The 16638-nt window shown below is 40.3% G+C and overlaps 1 protein-coding gene across 1 annotated transcript; it reads left to right on the top strand.

The window, feature by feature from the left end:
* The first annotated feature begins 784 nt into the window (after positions 1-784).
* nuak1a (NUAK family, SNF1-like kinase, 1a) lies at positions 785-14877 on the top strand. Its single transcript, XM_058417592.1, has 7 exons — positions 785-1228; positions 5728-5848; positions 7472-7623; positions 9807-9872; positions 10001-10120; positions 12085-12217; positions 12322-14877. The coding sequence occupies exons 1-7, from the start codon at positions 1001-1003 to the stop codon at positions 13326-13328; spliced, it is 1827 nt and encodes a 608-aa protein (XP_058273575.1). The 5' UTR covers positions 785-1000; the 3' UTR covers positions 13329-14877.
* Positions 14878-16638: the final 1761 nt, after the last annotated feature.

Genomic DNA, 16638 nt, shown 5'->3' with positions numbered 1-16638 from the left:
TATTAACATATCTCATAGGACATATCTGTCATATGCATGTATTATATGCACGCGTCTTATCAGTCTTTAGGCAACATCTTTCATTTATTTTATTTATTAAAACCACTAGGGATGATTCCAAATACTGTACTAAGTGCTAGTCATAAAGCATTAAATACATTGAACAAGCACTAAATACAATGAACGAATGTCTGAGAAAAAGATCCCACAGAGAACGTTCCTAGAATGTTATTATATGGCTCCCAAAAAATAAATAAACATGAAATCTATGCTAACGTTAGGGGAACGTTCAAGCCACAGCACCACCAAGCTGCCACCATTGGGCCCTTGAACCCCACCTGCTCCTGGGGGTGCTGCATTGTGGCAGAATTTCACTGTGCAGTAATGTATATGTGACAAATAAAGACAACTTAACACACACACACATACTAAGAAGTTAGTATTTGTAAGGACCTTTCACTGACATAATTATTAATTCAGCTAATAAATGCTATGCTTGCTTACACGTAAAGGAACACAGGCAACATTAATAATATTAATAATAATAATAATAATAATAATAATAATAATAATGTCAAATGCCAAGTCAAAACTGTAGCATATTTCTTATGTGTTCATATTCCATGACATGACGATGAAAGATGAAAAATGCCTACACACACACACACACACACACACTTGCGCGTGGTAATTGAGGACAGTAAAGCCCGCCTATCAGCCTGCATTCCTCGTCCTCACATTGGAGAGGTGGAGGAGGAGAAAAAAAAGTAGGCCGGCTGTGGGGCGGGTGGTGAACATGGCACTGGCTCGCGCACTGTCCGAGCCTCCAGATTTTAAACACTACTGATAACACATACACGCGCGCGCACAAGGGAGACACAAGTGTCACCCACTATTGCGCGAGAGCAAATCCGTGTGGATTACAGGACAACGAGCCAAATTAACTTTTTTTTACGTGCACAATACATCCCACAGCGAGACTGAGAGGGACATTTCAGTCATGGAGACACTGTCCAGGACAGGGGCAGAGGACCAGAGCTCAGTCGGAGACCCACCTCTCCCAGTGGACATTGCAGCGGTGGACTCAGTGGGTCCGTGGGGAAGCTCTAGCGTGAGGAAACACCAGCACAAACACAACCTGAAACACCGCTACGAGTTGCTCGAGACGCTGGGCAGAGGCACGTACGGCAAAGTGAAGAAGGCTGTAGAGAGACACACCGGGCGCGTGGTAAGTCCGAGTGAGAGAGTGAGAACCTGGGATGTGTTGCCAGGTTGATCGCTTATACTTAAATAAAGGTATCGACATGTGCTTTTTTATGTCACTGAGGTCACTGGAACAGAGGACACTGAGGTGTGATGGATAAATATCACCAACTGTAATCGCACCCATTAAAATAGAAACACACAATTTAACAGGATGTTTTTGTATGCTGGTGAATTACAATTTCCCTTCACTGGAACTAAGAAACCCAAACCTGTTCCAATATTACAGTGAGCAGAAAAACTCAAGTGTCCTGCACAGAGCCCTGACTCTGACTCAGTCCTACTGAACACCTTTAGGGTGAACTGGAACATCAGTGTCAGTCAGATTCATCATCACTGTCTGATCTGACTAATGCTCTTGTAGCTGAATGATCACTAATCCCCACAGCCGCACTCCATCTCTAGTGAAAAGCCTTCCCAGAAAAGTGTAGTTCATTATAAAGGCAAATAAAGGGGGAAAAATCTGGAATAACAAGCACATATAAGCGTGATGGTCAGGTGTCCAAAAACTATTGGTCATATAGTGTAATTTATGGTACGTATTGATGCACCTATAAAGTGTTCCTCTGAAAGTGTATTAAAGATAAACTGCATGCACTTCCGTCGGTAAAAGATGCATATTAAAGGTACACTCATGTAGCCGTGAATTAATTAAAAAATAAAATAACCTCACCTTCTTTACAGTTTTAAGTGTGATCAATGTGATGCGCTTATGCATTTTAGGTGGATGCTGCAGAAACACAGTCTTTCCATAATAATAACATTGATAGCTATAGGAAATAAAATACCTTTATTCCAGTCTCATTGAAAATGATGAAAATAACATTCAAGTAATTCAGAAATGATGTCATACATTATATAATAAAACTCAGAGAACCATTCTTTGATGTGCATATAATCAGCTGCCTTATATGTGACAATGTTAACAGCTCATGGATAAGTATTTGGAACTGCTGTAAAATGTTTCCATCTCTGTTGTTAAGCCCAAAGCCAAAGAAAAAGACAGTTAGGATCCTTTATTTTTTGACTGAATACACATTAATTGTGATGGGGTGAGTTGATACAGACCTGGCAACCCCAATAACCCAAAAGACTTTTGAGTGGCAAATAATGCATTATTTTTAGTAAAACACAAGAGAAATAGTAAATTCCCATTACCATTCATTGCAATGTTCAGCTTGAACTTTGCACATGTTCATATAGATCTGTATCTGCTTTACGAAAAGCTGTTCCATAAAATTAGATGTCTATATTTTAAATTTTTAGGTTATCAGCTACATTAGTTCTCATGGATGTGCAAAGCATTACTGCACTCACAGTAACACAGAACAAATCATCATCCATCCTGTAGTGGTTATGCGAGTATGGGTTTTATCGAAAAGGTGAAAGGTTATTCTGCTAGCATGCAAGTTATGTTAATATCAGTCACACGTGTTTCCATTCTGAGCTGCCATTCCATTAAAAGCTTCACGTGATGTTTTCATAGTTGAATTTCAGAAAGAAAGAAAAAACAGGACTGAGGGATAGGTGAAAACTGGGATAACCTACTTCTGTCCTGGAGAGAGAAAGTGAGTGCATTAATCTTGTGTGCAGCAGAGTGCATGTGTGTGAATCCGTGAGCTCTGAGCACAAACATTTCCTTTTATCTGGAATTCTCATTGACAGCTTCACTTTCGACAACACGTCAGAGTTACTTTACTTTCAAGCATGGTAGGATCCTGACACTATTTACAGCTCATCACTATAAATAAGAAAGGCAGCTGAGCCTTCGTAAGATAGTGTACAGTGCCAGCATAACTACACAAACAAGTTAAGCAATATCCTGTTGTGAGAGCACATGAGTGAGTCCTATGAGAGACCGTATGTTGATATGCACCTTGTGAAGGGCACATGCCTGCATTGTAGTGGAGAAAAAAATGGATGCTGGTGGAAAAACAAATACTTTGTTATGTCTATAAGAGTCTGTCCTTGTAGTGCATGTGTCTGAAAGTGAAGAGTGAAAGGAGGTGAAAGGAGAGAGAAGATACATGACAGTGTAGAATTCACTGAGAAATGCTCTAAAATACCATTCACTCAGGATCATTTTTGCAGACTAGATGAAATTCTGCTTTCTCCCACATGTGCAAAAATGTACAAACAAGGCTCATGTCATTGAGTTTATAACTGTTCTGCATTCTCAGACCTCTAGTGTACTGCTCTAGTCTTAAGTCGAGTGTTCGAAAATGCCTGATTCATTCTCACACTCACTGTCATGACTCAAAGCCAGGGATTCACTGACATATTTATAGTATTATAAACCAACTGACAAGTCTAGAGAGAGATAAGGACCATTCTCTTCAGTGAGTTTTTTGTTTTGTGTGTAATTTTGTGTAACTTGCCTCCTCAAGCTCCTTCATGCATCACTGCGTGGCCGTACAGGCTTTCTTCCAAACAGCCACTCAGATAAAACAGCACGCCTGTTGTCTGTCTTGCTTAAACAATACACCGCTCTGTATAGGAGAGAATTAAGGTACCTTTAGCCGTAGCTTACACTGGGAAGATGCCTCAAGCCAGCTGGCATGTGCATCAAACGCAGGCCTGCTTAATGATCCGTAGCTGCTGCCCAGGCTTCAAGCCCTGCCCAGGCGTGTCTGTGTGTGCTTCGCTCATCATATGACTTTAATGAGTTTATGCTTTCACTATAATTAAGGTCAGGTCTAAAAGGAACTTGACCCTGATTATAGTGAAAGCCTTTTCTGACATACTGAGCCCCTAGTGTGCTTCTACACCACACATAAACCAAACACGCCCACAAAAAGGCCCAACAGTTGCACTTTTCGTTGGGTTGGAGAGTGTAATAATCCCTTGGGTGTTGAGCGGGGTTTTCTAAAGAATCGTATTTTTGGCACATTGGTCAGGTGTAGTCATTTTGCCCATAAAAGGCTGGAGCAGGATGGAGCTGTGAATGACACAGGTTGGACAGGAAGTTAGGCTCTCAGCACCATTTCCCCTAGTCTATTTTATGACTCAGAACAGGAACATGCAAACAGATTTCCTGTAGATATAATCCCTAGATTTTATTTCTCAGACTCAATAAATGTCCAACCTCAATAGCTTGATAAAGCCCAAATCCCCTTACACTCCCTTATCCTTATATAATAAAGTTCTATGTATAAAAGAGCCAATGCGTTCCTGTAGTATCCCCAAAGGGAATGAATGTTATGAATGAATGAATGAATGAATGAATGAATATTTGCCTTGGGTGATATGATAAATTCTAGCTGGCTGCGGATCGGTGATGTCCGTTTGGAGCGAGCGAAAGGGGAATAGGCTAATAATAACTACTGTAGCACACAGCCTTCTGAGATGTCTGTTCGTCCTTTTAGGAACCTACTTTCACTCAAGGTTAAAAGTAAACTTTTCCTGCTGCAGCCTATATACAGGCACTGGCTCCCTACATCCAGCAAAAGCATAATATCCAAATATTCTGAGCAATTTACACCAATGATTTTTTTTCATTCTCGATCTTGATCTGATGTGGTCTAGCTCTTACTGTATTGTTGGGTCCAGAATGACTGAATTCCAAGCAAGCTGATGAGTCATTGCACAGGGTGCTTGGAGACAGGAAGCAATTCCCTCACACTCTGTCACTCTTCCTGCCTCTGTTCTGTCTGTAACACTGTCAGGGAGAGAGGCTTTCCTTCTTGACCCATTAACCCTGTATGGTCTAATCGACACTGTTGTAGACTTCACATCTGCCAGCTGACTAATAAATCAATCAGCTTCCTTTAAGGGTAAATCAATACCTGCATATCTGTTGGTTGTTGGAATCAATAAACAGATGCTTCAGGAATGTTAGAGGCAGGATCAACTGTATAGACAGTTACAAATATATAGATTAAAAAAAATATGTTTAAGGCATTTTGCAATGACCAAAAAACCCACACTCAGTGACGTATACTGTAACTCAAGGCATTTACCATAATCAGGGAATTTGTTGATAAATGCCCCTTACACAGAGAATGTTGTAATTGTTTATACTAGTAATTAAACTGAGAAATAAAGCTATTCAGGGGTGTATGTGAATAAAAAACTCTCAATGATGAATCTGAAATGCAAAAACAAGTTAGTAATCAGTTAGTTGTACACAATTTCTTCAGACATTTTTGTTTTATGGTTAATCTCTCACTCTCTTTCAAACACACACACACACATACACACACACACACACACACACACATAAATGCACTAGACATATTTTAACCCTGGAGTCCATGGTGTGCTAATGTTGTATGCTGCAGTTCTCCTTATCTTCCTTCAGCTGTCAATCAAAATACTCTATTAAAGGGGAAAAGAAACAAACATCTGATCCAACCAACTGACTATGTGGCATGGCTTAAGAGAGGATGTATTAATTTCAAATAAAAAAATAAAATTAAATAAAAATGTATGAATTAATTTGTTCCTGTCTGTTGATTTTTTTAGGTTGCGATCAAGTCCATCCGTAAGGAGAAGATCAAAGATGAACAGGACATGGTTCACATCCGCAGGGAGATCGAGATCATGTCTTCCTTACGCCATCCGCACATTATTTCTATATATGAAGGTGAGTGAGTATGCACTCTTGTGATAATCGCAGCACATGCCAAATGGAGAGAGGCATATATATTTTTTATATAAGTACACCCACTGCACAGTTGGTTTCCAAACCTAGACTACACACTAGCCATACGATTTTCTGTTACTATATTCAAGCTATCTGGTACTAACTGATCTAACTAAAGAGCTCCTGCATACTGTATCTATATATACACAATTCCTCATGCTATGTCTCCATGTTGTTTGTTTCACATTGCTGCAGTTTGGTTGTGTCTCCATAACACACAGATATTAGCACATGTCCAGGACAGACGTAACAACGGTCTAAATTTTCTTCCTGTGGGAAAATAGAAGGAAGGTAGATAAACATGACCTCAGTGTTTAAAATGACATGATCAGTCTGACAGAATACTTTTAAAAAGCAGACCACTCGATGTCGAAAAAAAGGTCAGTGGACTTTCTGTAACTTTCTTTTACCTAATTTAGTTTGGGAGTGAATGTCTGGAGATGCCACACATCAAAATGGCAGACTTTAATGAATAGGTTAAAGTCAGTCAAGACCTCACAAGCCACCAGTTTAGCAACATCAGTCTGAACCACTTGAGAAGACCATTTGAGACACTTGAGAAGTCCAAACAGGTCAGATTCGCTTGAGCGAGGTCATCGCTGCTCACTAAAGGGATCTGTCTAATTTCTCTGATATTTCTGACAGACATTTAGTGAAGATGGCAGCATCCTGTCCATGGTGTTTTCTACAGATTATTCCTGGGATTCACCACGACCCCAGCCCAGGATAAAGCACTTCCTGAAGATGACTGAAGACATTTTGTGAGGATTGAGAACAGATGAGAGCTAACAGCCTGGATTAGGCCATATGAGAGTCTGGCTCAAGGCAGCATAGCTAATGTAATTATATTTCCTGCTTCTATGCAGGAAGTGCTAAGGAAGCTCATCAATGGGAATGCTTGTTTGTAAGGATCAGTAAGCAAGAAGCTTTTCACTGTAGTAAAAAAAGGGGGGGTATTGAAAATACTGTAATTTAAATGTCTTGGATACTAGAAGTGTGTGTGTGTGTGTGAGTGTGAAGGTGAAGGCATGTGTGACATGAGCATACGTGATAGATGTGGTGTAACAGTCCTTGATAGGATACACTGTACAATTATTTTGTCCCAGGACAAGACCCCATCACTCTACAGCCACTTTCACTAGTCTTTCACTCTCTCACACACATGCATATCGACACACACACACACTGTGCACCTCACACCTGTTAGCTCTGGCAGCTCCTAAACGTGGTGTCCATTGACTGATTCCAGAGAGGCTGGAGCTCTGCCATCCTCTCCTCTGGCATCTCAGCAGCATGGTACAGTGCCACGGCAGGAAGCAGAACTAAACCAGCTTAAAACCCAGCACTAAATCCATTAGAAAGAGCTGAAATAAGACACAATCATTTATAGATGATAATGACTCAAACTGGCACATTTAATCATGCTTCCTAGCCTGACTCTCTCCGTCTGGTATTTGGCTCGGCTTAACTGCTTTAAAACGAATTCCCGTGATAATCAACCGTAAAGAATGTAAGCAGCGTAATCACAATCGGGGTCTATTTTTCCCGTCTCTGTTTGCACAGTGTTCGAGAATAAGGACAAGATTGTCATCGTGATGGAGTACGCCAGCAAAGGGGAGCTGTACGACTACATCAGCGAGAGGCGTAAGCTCAGCGAGAGAGAGACGAGACACTTCTTCAGGCAGATTGTCTCGGCTGTACATCACTGTCACAAGGTGAGAGGCCAGGGTCTGATAGGAACTGTTGCGCTGTCGCTCCACATCTACGTGTGTGTGCATTTAAAAACGACAAAACTCAGAGAACCACTTCATCTAAAGCAGTCATTTTAACTTTTTCTCAAACCACTAGGATGTCTAAATTGAATATATTCATCTCCCACATCAACAAAATGAAGCAGTAGCTGGTCTGAGGTCAGTGCTACTGACACTAATACCAGCATTGTTTAATTCTCCATTCTGATTGGTCAGAAGGATTCATTCCCAAGGTCTGGTTATGATGTTTATATTAATGCACACATTCTGTTGTCATTCATACAGTAAAACATTACACAGGGACTTTCAATGCCAGCTGCAGCACATAACCACATACAACACAATTGTTGATATTTTTTTTTATATATGTTGATTTTTTTTTTCTGTAAGGAGACGTTATTTATCATTTTTTGGAAGGAGTCTCCAGTGTCAATGCATTGTAAAGCTTTTTTTTTGTGCTTTGGGAAGTGGTGTTTGGGGTAATGGATATCGTTTGTTCAGAGTTTTAGTTCAGATCTTACTTGCTGAAACGTTATCTATGAAGCATTTTGCTCACACTGTAAAGGAGGTGGGAGATGGGAGGTGAATTAAAGACAAACATTTTTGTATTATTTTTTTTATTTTGTATGAACCAAATATTTGCCTAAGAGTCACTACATCCTGGAAAATTACATTAGAGACTTAGCTAACTAGCTTACCGCAACTCAGGATCACCTGGTGCTAAATCAGTGGACATCAACTTACTTATATTTTATAGCTCATACAATTAATCTTCTCTGAGATTTCTGCCTAGCTAGCTGCTTAGCATTAACTAGCACGGAACACTGCAGTGATGTTTGTTAAGAGAGTGAAAGATTTTGCTACTGTTGTCTCTAACGATCAATTCAGTATTAGCCAAAATTACCATCATCATGACTGGCCTGAACTGCATAGAAAGAATTTCTCATGTCATTTCAGCTAGCAGTCAGTCAGCACAAAAACCCTTTTACCAGTGATAAGCCCAAAGTTATAATATAATCCCAGATCAATATTGTTTGATGCACTGTTTATATTAAAATAATCTGGATAAAGCCATATGTGACTCACTGTTCCAGTTCCTTTTCATCTGGAACTGTTTCCCATTTATGTGGCAAATATGTTCATGTCTCAGCAGATCTGTAGTATTGCCACAATACTGATTCAGATTTTTAAAGGCATTTTGCGGAGCAAATTCCATCACTACTTCCTTTTTTCCCCATCATGCTTTTTATAATGATGTTTATTAGAAATATGCTGCTGGGTAAAAGTTGCAGAAATGATTTTGATATTTCCATTTGAGTTTAATGTGGTGGTGGTGGTGGAGGACGAGGAGGAGGATTAAGTCTGTTCGTTAGAAAAGTCATACAAGTATTTGTCTTTTTTTACTGTATTAATACATGTATTTTGAGACAAATAAATTGGCAAGACTGGATTTTTTTGCTTCCTGTTAAATGCCTCTATACAAAGATGTTATCAAGAGGCTTCTCACATGTGAAGGAATTGATAATCTTATTATATATTGCTTATATCGCTATAGTAATATAAACATAAGATCACAGAGGATAATGTTTGGATTTGGTCAGAAAGCCTTGCATCTGGTCAAGGCAGGTTAGGGGTGGGATAGCACATCTGGCTGCTGATGTCATCCCCTGCTCAGCTGGGGGATTCCAGCCGCCGCCCTGCTGACCACAGCAGTACACCAGGGCAGACCAACACCACAGAGGAGAGGTCAGGACACAGCAGTCCTCATACAGGATGCTGGGATGTGCAGGGTAACACATATGCGCATATCCTCTAGTATGTGTGTGTACGTGTGGAAAAAAGCAGCGTGTGTGTTAGTGTGGGTGTGTTTAACGATGACAGCTTGTGTTCACATAGTGAACTGATTTAAACACTCACAAAATGGGTTACTACACAGCCAAATATGCTTTCTCGTTAAAGGTGCACATGCTGGGACACTTATTAATGTCTTCACCACAATTTAGTCCAGATTGCGATGTAGCAATTCTGAAACTGCAGATGATATACAGATATGAGCTATGAGTGATATATGTGAGCCGGGTCATGGTTGGGTTGGTAATTATTTCTCAGGATTGCATAGAAATGTGATGACTGTTAATGTGTTTCAGAAAGGAGTGGTGCACCGGGATCTAAAACTGGAAAATGTGCTGCTAGATGACAATTACAATATAAAGGTAAAGCTTACAACAGTTCTGTCCATGTAAATACTATAAATTCTGTGTGTGTCATAACAGAGAGAGAGATTTGAAATATCTGTATATAATTATCAGATAATATAAAAAACACATTCTGTTTTTCCCAGATTGCAGATTTTGGCTTGTCCAATCTTTACCACAAAGACAAGCTCCTGCAGACGTTCTGTGGCAGTCCTCTCTATGCATCACCTGAAATTGTAAACGGAAGGCCATATCGAGGCCCAGAGGTGAGCAAAACAATTTAGATTTATATCCCTTTGGTGCCAACACGTGCCAGAATACATGTATTAAGATTACTATCAAGCTAAAACACTATGAGCTATGAGCTTTTTTTAATTGTCATTCCTCGTTATGTGTAACTTGTAGACCATTTCTTCAGTACCATGATACAAAACAATTCAGCTACAGTACACAGGAGTATAGAAAGTGCAAACAAGTGAGCATGTGAGAGAAACACACAATACCCTCTCATGCAATTAAGCAGAGAAAAATATGAAGCGTTGCATTAAGACAAATCAATGAACATATTGTATCCCATAACAGCAAAATAGTTTCAAAGCTAAAAGACATTGAGTGACTCAGGGGAAATTCATTTAACCACTGTGGTACCAGTATGATAACATAGATACTCTACTAACCACAGACATTTGAACGAAACCAAAGACTGTGAGATTTAAACCAAATCATTTCCAGTAATAACATGAAAACAACCAAGAAGACCAGATAAGACCTTGCGGGCACATCAACACCTAATCAGACATACTTTACTGTTCATTAACACAAAAGATAAGGGTCGGGAATACAACCCAAACAATGACAACAATGAGTTTTTTTTCCTTGATGGCATTTCAGAGAAGGTGCACACACACACACACACACACACACACACGAGTCTAAATTTGGTGCGTGGTGAGGATGAAGGTTCATCTAAGGACCCAGTCAGCTATTTGGTTTATCATACTTTAGACAATCAGAGTGTTTGCCAGCTGGAATGAGGACTAATCTCCTAACTATTTACAGAATTCAGCAGTAATGTGGCACCCAAACACAATCACTCTGTTTTGTCAGCAAGCAGCTAAAAAGAAATGGCTGTTCTCGAAAAAAGTACATGAATCCTGAAGTTTATATCATTTAATTTTGCATAAACACACATATTGGCACTCGGATATACACATACAACAGATCTAGCTGGAGAAAAAATGTATTACCAGCAAAACACTACTCTTTCTTTTTTCACTCTCTCTCTCTCCCACACACACACACACACACACCACATTCCTCCGCTGGCCCCGTAGTGATTCTTTCATAACAGTCTTCCTGCTCTATGGGAAAGGCTCCACACTTTTCTTCTGTGCCAGCAATCACAGAAGTCCTCTCATCTCCTGTGGGTCAGACAGGTCAGTAATCATGGGAGTGGTCTTTCCTGTGCTCTAATCAGCTATTGTACCCGTTAACACTGACTGATTGGCAAAATGTTCTTCTGTCTAATCAGGGGCTGCGGAGAACAGACAATAAGTGGCTTTATCAAGGTTTTATTGAGTGGGAATATAAGCATGATTTATGTTTCTATTGTTTCTGTGTGGCGTCAGAATCACAGTGATGCTTTTATCTTAATTAGTTTGGATATCAGGGAAAAGTACATAGATAATATATGGTATGTAATGGCACAGTTCCAGGTTCTAGACTTACTAATCAAACCAGAGATTCTGGTCTTTGTCTCTTCTGTTCTGACTGTTCAGCAATATTGGTTGTAGTATACAACTTTATACACTTGACTTCCGTTTAAGTTAGATTGTGAGCTTCATTAGCAGATAACTGTACAAGGTATGCACCGAAACACACAAAAGTACACCAATGGTGCAGAGGTAGCTCAGAGGTTAAGCTGTTGGACTGGTCAGAAGTTTGGGAATTCAAATCTCAGCCTGACAAAGCTGCCATCGTGAGTTCCTTGAGCCTTCAACATATAAATATGTATTGCTGTGAATAAGGGTGTCTGGGAAATGATCTCTGCTGAGACTTGTAGATGACAGGATAAGAAGAAACTGTGGTTTATTTATACTTTTGCAAGTAAAAGAGTACATGGGAATTACTTGCAGAGCTAAATTGCATGTAGAAAATGTTACATGCTAGTTTGTTAGCTTAAAGTAAATATATAAGTCTGGGTTTTTATCAATTTTCCTCTGTGTTTCAGGTGGACAGCTGGGCTCTTGGTGTGTTGCTTTACACTCTGGTGTACGGCACAATGCCTTTTGATGGGGGAGATCACAAAAGGCTCATACGCCAAATCAGCAAAGGGGAGTACAGGGAACCCCCTCAGTCATCAGGTGTGTGTGTGTGTGTCTGTGAGATCTCTCTATTAAATGTTTACTTGTGGTACATTTCAATGTGCTTTTATCAATGAGCCTGACTTTGTGCCTGCATCTACCAGATGCTCGTGGCCTGATTCGGTGGATGCTGATGGTAAACCCAGATCGCCGGGCCACTGTAGAGGACATCGCTAACCACTGGTGGGTGAACTGGGGCTGGAAGACCAGTGTGTGTGACTGCCAGACTCAGCGAGAAAACAGCTCACCCATGCTGGCTCGCTTTATTGACTGGCAGAGTCGCACCGAGAGCCAGCCAAGCAAACTGGCTTGCCCCGATTCAAGTGTCAATGCCAGTGGAACCATTTCAACCCGTCGACTCAGGAGGTCCTCAAAGGAAAACGAGGGTGGCATTAGGGCCGTTCTAGAGGAGAAACCGGCCGTGAAGAGGCCCAAAAGTATCCTAAAAACCCGGGCAAGCAGCGGAGATCAGCGATCCCAAAGCTTGTGCGAGGCAGAGTTGCGGCGCTCCATCTGCTACAGGGATGTTGAGCCCGCCTCGAGTCCTGAGAGAGAAGAAGCAGCACGTGGCTCGCCAGCCAAAATGATGCCTTCACTTCCCATGAAAGGCATCCTGAAAAACAACCATCAGCGTGAGTCTGGCTATTATTCCTCTCCAGAGCGAAGTGAGTCCTCCGAGCTGCTAGGGAGCACCGTGGCTCCACCTCCCAATGGCTCACCACCTAAAAGGGTGCCCGGGCGGAAGGGCATATTGAAGAGGAATGGAAAATACTCATCTCACACGGCAACTGCGTTGGACTCGAACCTACCACAGAGTCAGAATCATGCCTCGGCCACTGTCAGGGAGGAGATGGGCATCCCAAAAATGGCAGTGGATTGGCCACCCGCTTCACCGAAACCCAACATCAGGGGCAGCCTCTCAGCCGAGGATCTACTGCAGATGGCAGGATTTAGGGGACTGCAAACAGCTGTGCCCCTCCATGGCTCCAAGAACACCCGCAGCCCCCCGGGATCTCCTGGAGACAATGGCAGCTTCTCCCTACTGGGTGATCTGGATGATGTGACTCAAGTGTATCAGCAGGCCCTGAACATCAGCAACCAGCTCAGTTAGAAAGGGAGTGAGAAGGAGAGCACAGAAAGGCTACGGCAAAGAAACTGGATCAGTCAGGAATAATCAATCATGCATTCGATCATTGACCTTGAACTGCGTTATGTTTACATGCTACAAGAAAAGGAAAGCTGTGGAGCTTAACATGTCATCATGTTGTTGGTTCTCACTTTTCAAACAGTGATCCAGGAAGAATGAGGCAAGCACCTTATTGACACATTGTCCTCCACATCACAAACCTGACTGCTTACTACTGACGTACAGCACAGTATAAAAAAAAAAAAAGTACACCGTTAAGAATATTAAAGTTATTTATTTATAAATATTTTGGGCATATGAATCTGCATGGCCACAAAAAAAGTCATTATTGTTTATACAGTAAACTGCAAGACTGTCGATGCTACGTCGGCTGGACTTCACAGAAGGCACATATTCGGGTCAGAGGTCACAAAGCACTCATGGTGACTCTCTTGTACACACTGCTGGTAGTAGTCTGAGCCATTTAATCATGTGGCGTGACACGGTGGTGGTGCTGGGTGTAACCTGCAGAGAAAATCCAGTGCAGGAACACCCTGCACTTCAACAGCAGCCACTATTGAAAAGAGAGGAATAGGCTAGACTATTCCTGTTTAATATCAGCGTGTCAAAATGAACTTCGTTCCAAACGTGACAGGTCATGAAAACAAACTTTGACAAAATGTACAATAAATGCCTTGTGAACAAATAATATAAGAATAAGGTCAGAATCAAGACTGTACAGTTAGACCGAACTAAACAATAGATGCTTTTTTGAGTATTGTGAAAGTGCAGCGTTTTTCTTTCTGTTTTTATCAGACAATGGAATACTACCTTTAACTGGATCGACAGTGCTAAATGTTATACTATGTTAGTATTTTTGTTTTGTTTTTCTTACATTGATACAGTTTTGATTTCAGGTTTGATTATGCATATGGGTGAGTGTGTGTGTTGGCTTCATTTCGAGGCGGTGGAATTTTAACAACTAGCCACACTTTAAGACAACTGTGCTTTATATGCTGCAGGCTGCGAAAAGGAGTGTGTGATCTGGTTATATAGTAAAAACAAAGCGGGGAGAGAAAAATAATAAAACAAAAACAGTGATGCTATGCTTCTATAACTGGAAAAAAAAATAAAAGGTTAGCACCTATTTATCACTTAGGGTCATTTTCGTATTGCATTAATTAACTGGATATGGTGTATTTATATGTATTTAAATGTACTGTTATTTAATCTTTCATGTATTATATTATTGTACATTATTCCCATTGACCATTGTTTTGGCAAAATGTATTTGTTAGCATTGACATTAGAAATGTCTTGTTTGTGTGCCTTCATTGACCAGAAGATTGTTGTTGTAATAATTATCCACATTTTGAATATGGTTCAATTTACAGTATTAAAAAATAAGCCGTTTGTTTAGGTATCTGTGACACACACTGTCCGTGGAAATAAATGGTGTATTAAGGGTAATAAGGTCCATGCTTGGTCCACAACACTTCGGCTACTTCTAATAAAGGTCTGTGCTGTAGAATGATATTTGTAGTGTGTGTGTGTGTGTGTATGCAGCGTGCATGTCAGATATCGCTGTGATGGATTCCGTGGTTGATTGTTTTCTGTAATAGTGCAGCCTGCATAGAGTGTGATGCTTTGTAAACAGAGCTTTCTCTCAACCAGCAGCGGTCTTCTCTTATCTTTCTCTGTGATATTCTTCACTCTTCCTTGAGATGTACTGAATTTGATGGAAATACGTGGGGAAAACCCATCGGATGTGTCCGAGGCTGAACTGACCAAAATCGAGGTGTTCTGTCAGTGACCAGTTCCTCCAAGATACTGTGATTACAGTTAATGCAAACTTTTTTTGTTATTCAAAGGAGCTTGCAAAATAGCTATCACAGAATGTAACTGCATGTGTGTGTTACTACTACTGGTAATAGTTTAAAAAGAAGAATCCTAGGGGGAGAGGTAAAATAAAATCTCACAAATTAAAATAAATAAATAAATAAATAAATATAATAATAATTTTAAAAAAGCCTAAGCACAATCGAGCCTTTTTCGTTTCAACAAATCACCGAAAAGCTCTGCAAAATCTTGGAGTGACTTAAACATAAACACATTTCTACCAAAATGACACTGCAAATTATTTTTTTTAGTTTCTTTTTAGAACCTTGCCGTGACTGGTGCCTGCGAAGGTTACATCAGGTAAAGAAGTCGATGTGTAAATTCTTTGCTAGCGTAATTTCCTTACACAATGAATTTCACACTTTGGTCAAGTTTTTGGAAAGTGGCACACCATAGCAAAATAAACAGAAGCCTAATCAGAGGAGCTTGTAATCAGATACCGACGCTTACACACTTTAGATGAGAATGCATGTCAGTTTTAAAATGTTCAACTGGCCTAATCTCATTTAACAATCAACAAATCTGACTGAATTCATCAGTGATTATTTCCCTTCCAGTCTCTCGGCATCGATAGCGTGTGGTTCACAATGCTGTGATATTTTTCCCCCTCAAGTGATAGAATATTTGAGATCATTCAGAGATAACTCAGAGACAGTAAAAAAAAAAAACTTTTAAGGACTAGTTTATTGTGTAAATATTATTTCTAGCAATCTCTTCATGTTTGCACTTTGACTATATTTTATATGTGATTGCTAAATAGACATGACGGTCAGTGTTCTGCTGAGGTTTTTAAGGTCTTCTTGTTAATCAGCATGTATATATTGTATTTGTTCCCTCTTAAATGAAACGCAAATGAAATCAATAACTAGTAGTTACTTTGAACCAATCAGTACTTTAGTGATGATCCCTTAAATAAACAACTCTGGACATAACCATAATGATTAAAATATTATTCTGGTTGAGATATGTACATAGAGACGCTTATTTCAGTACAGTATATAGAAACCATCTGAAGAGGTTTTCCAGGTCTCTAAACCCATTTGATTCTAACCAGAAAAAAAGACTGATTACAAACAAGATGATTCTAAGAGAGAGATGGGGAAAAAACAGGTGCTTTTAAGTAGCTGAAAATAGAGGAGCTGAAAGTGCACATTGCAGGCATCGGGGATTTTATGGGTTTTAATGAGGAGAGCTTCAAGTAGCACACTTTCAGTTTATAGCACTGGCTGGGTGAAAGACTGATGACAGAGCTGATTCTTTATGAGACCAGAAAAATAAACAAGACAGTCTAAGCAGAAAAGAAGAGTGCAATGTGTGTAGGCATGTGTGCAGATATGTGTGTGGGTGAGAGAGAGAGAGAGAGAGAGAGAGAGAGAGAGAGAGAGAGAGAGCGCAA

The sequence above is a fragment of the Hemibagrus wyckioides genome, linkage group LG19 (genome assembly GCF_019097595.1).
Source record: "Hemibagrus wyckioides isolate EC202008001 linkage group LG19, SWU_Hwy_1.0, whole genome shotgun sequence".
NCBI lineage: Eukaryota > Metazoa > Chordata > Actinopteri > Siluriformes > Bagridae > Hemibagrus > Hemibagrus wyckioides.
The sequence above is the reverse complement of the archived record's forward strand: the minus strand, read 5'-3'. Positions and strand labels throughout refer to the sequence as shown.

What these genes read in the sequence shown, in the direction of transcription:
- nuak1a (XM_058417592.1), top strand. Translation starts at nt 1,001, where the DNA reads ATGGAGACACTGTCCAGGACAGGGGCAGAGGACCAGAGCTCAGTCGGA. An exon ending in AGAGACACACCGGGCGCGTG is followed by an intron (nt 1,229 to 5,727) that starts GTAAGTCCGAGT and finishes TGATTTTTTTAG; the next exon opens with GTTGCGATCAAGTCCATCCG. An exon ending in CTGTACATCACTGTCACAAG is followed by an intron (nt 7,624 to 9,806) that starts GTGAGAGGCCAG and finishes AATGTGTTTCAG; the next exon opens with AAAGGAGTGGTGCACCGGGA.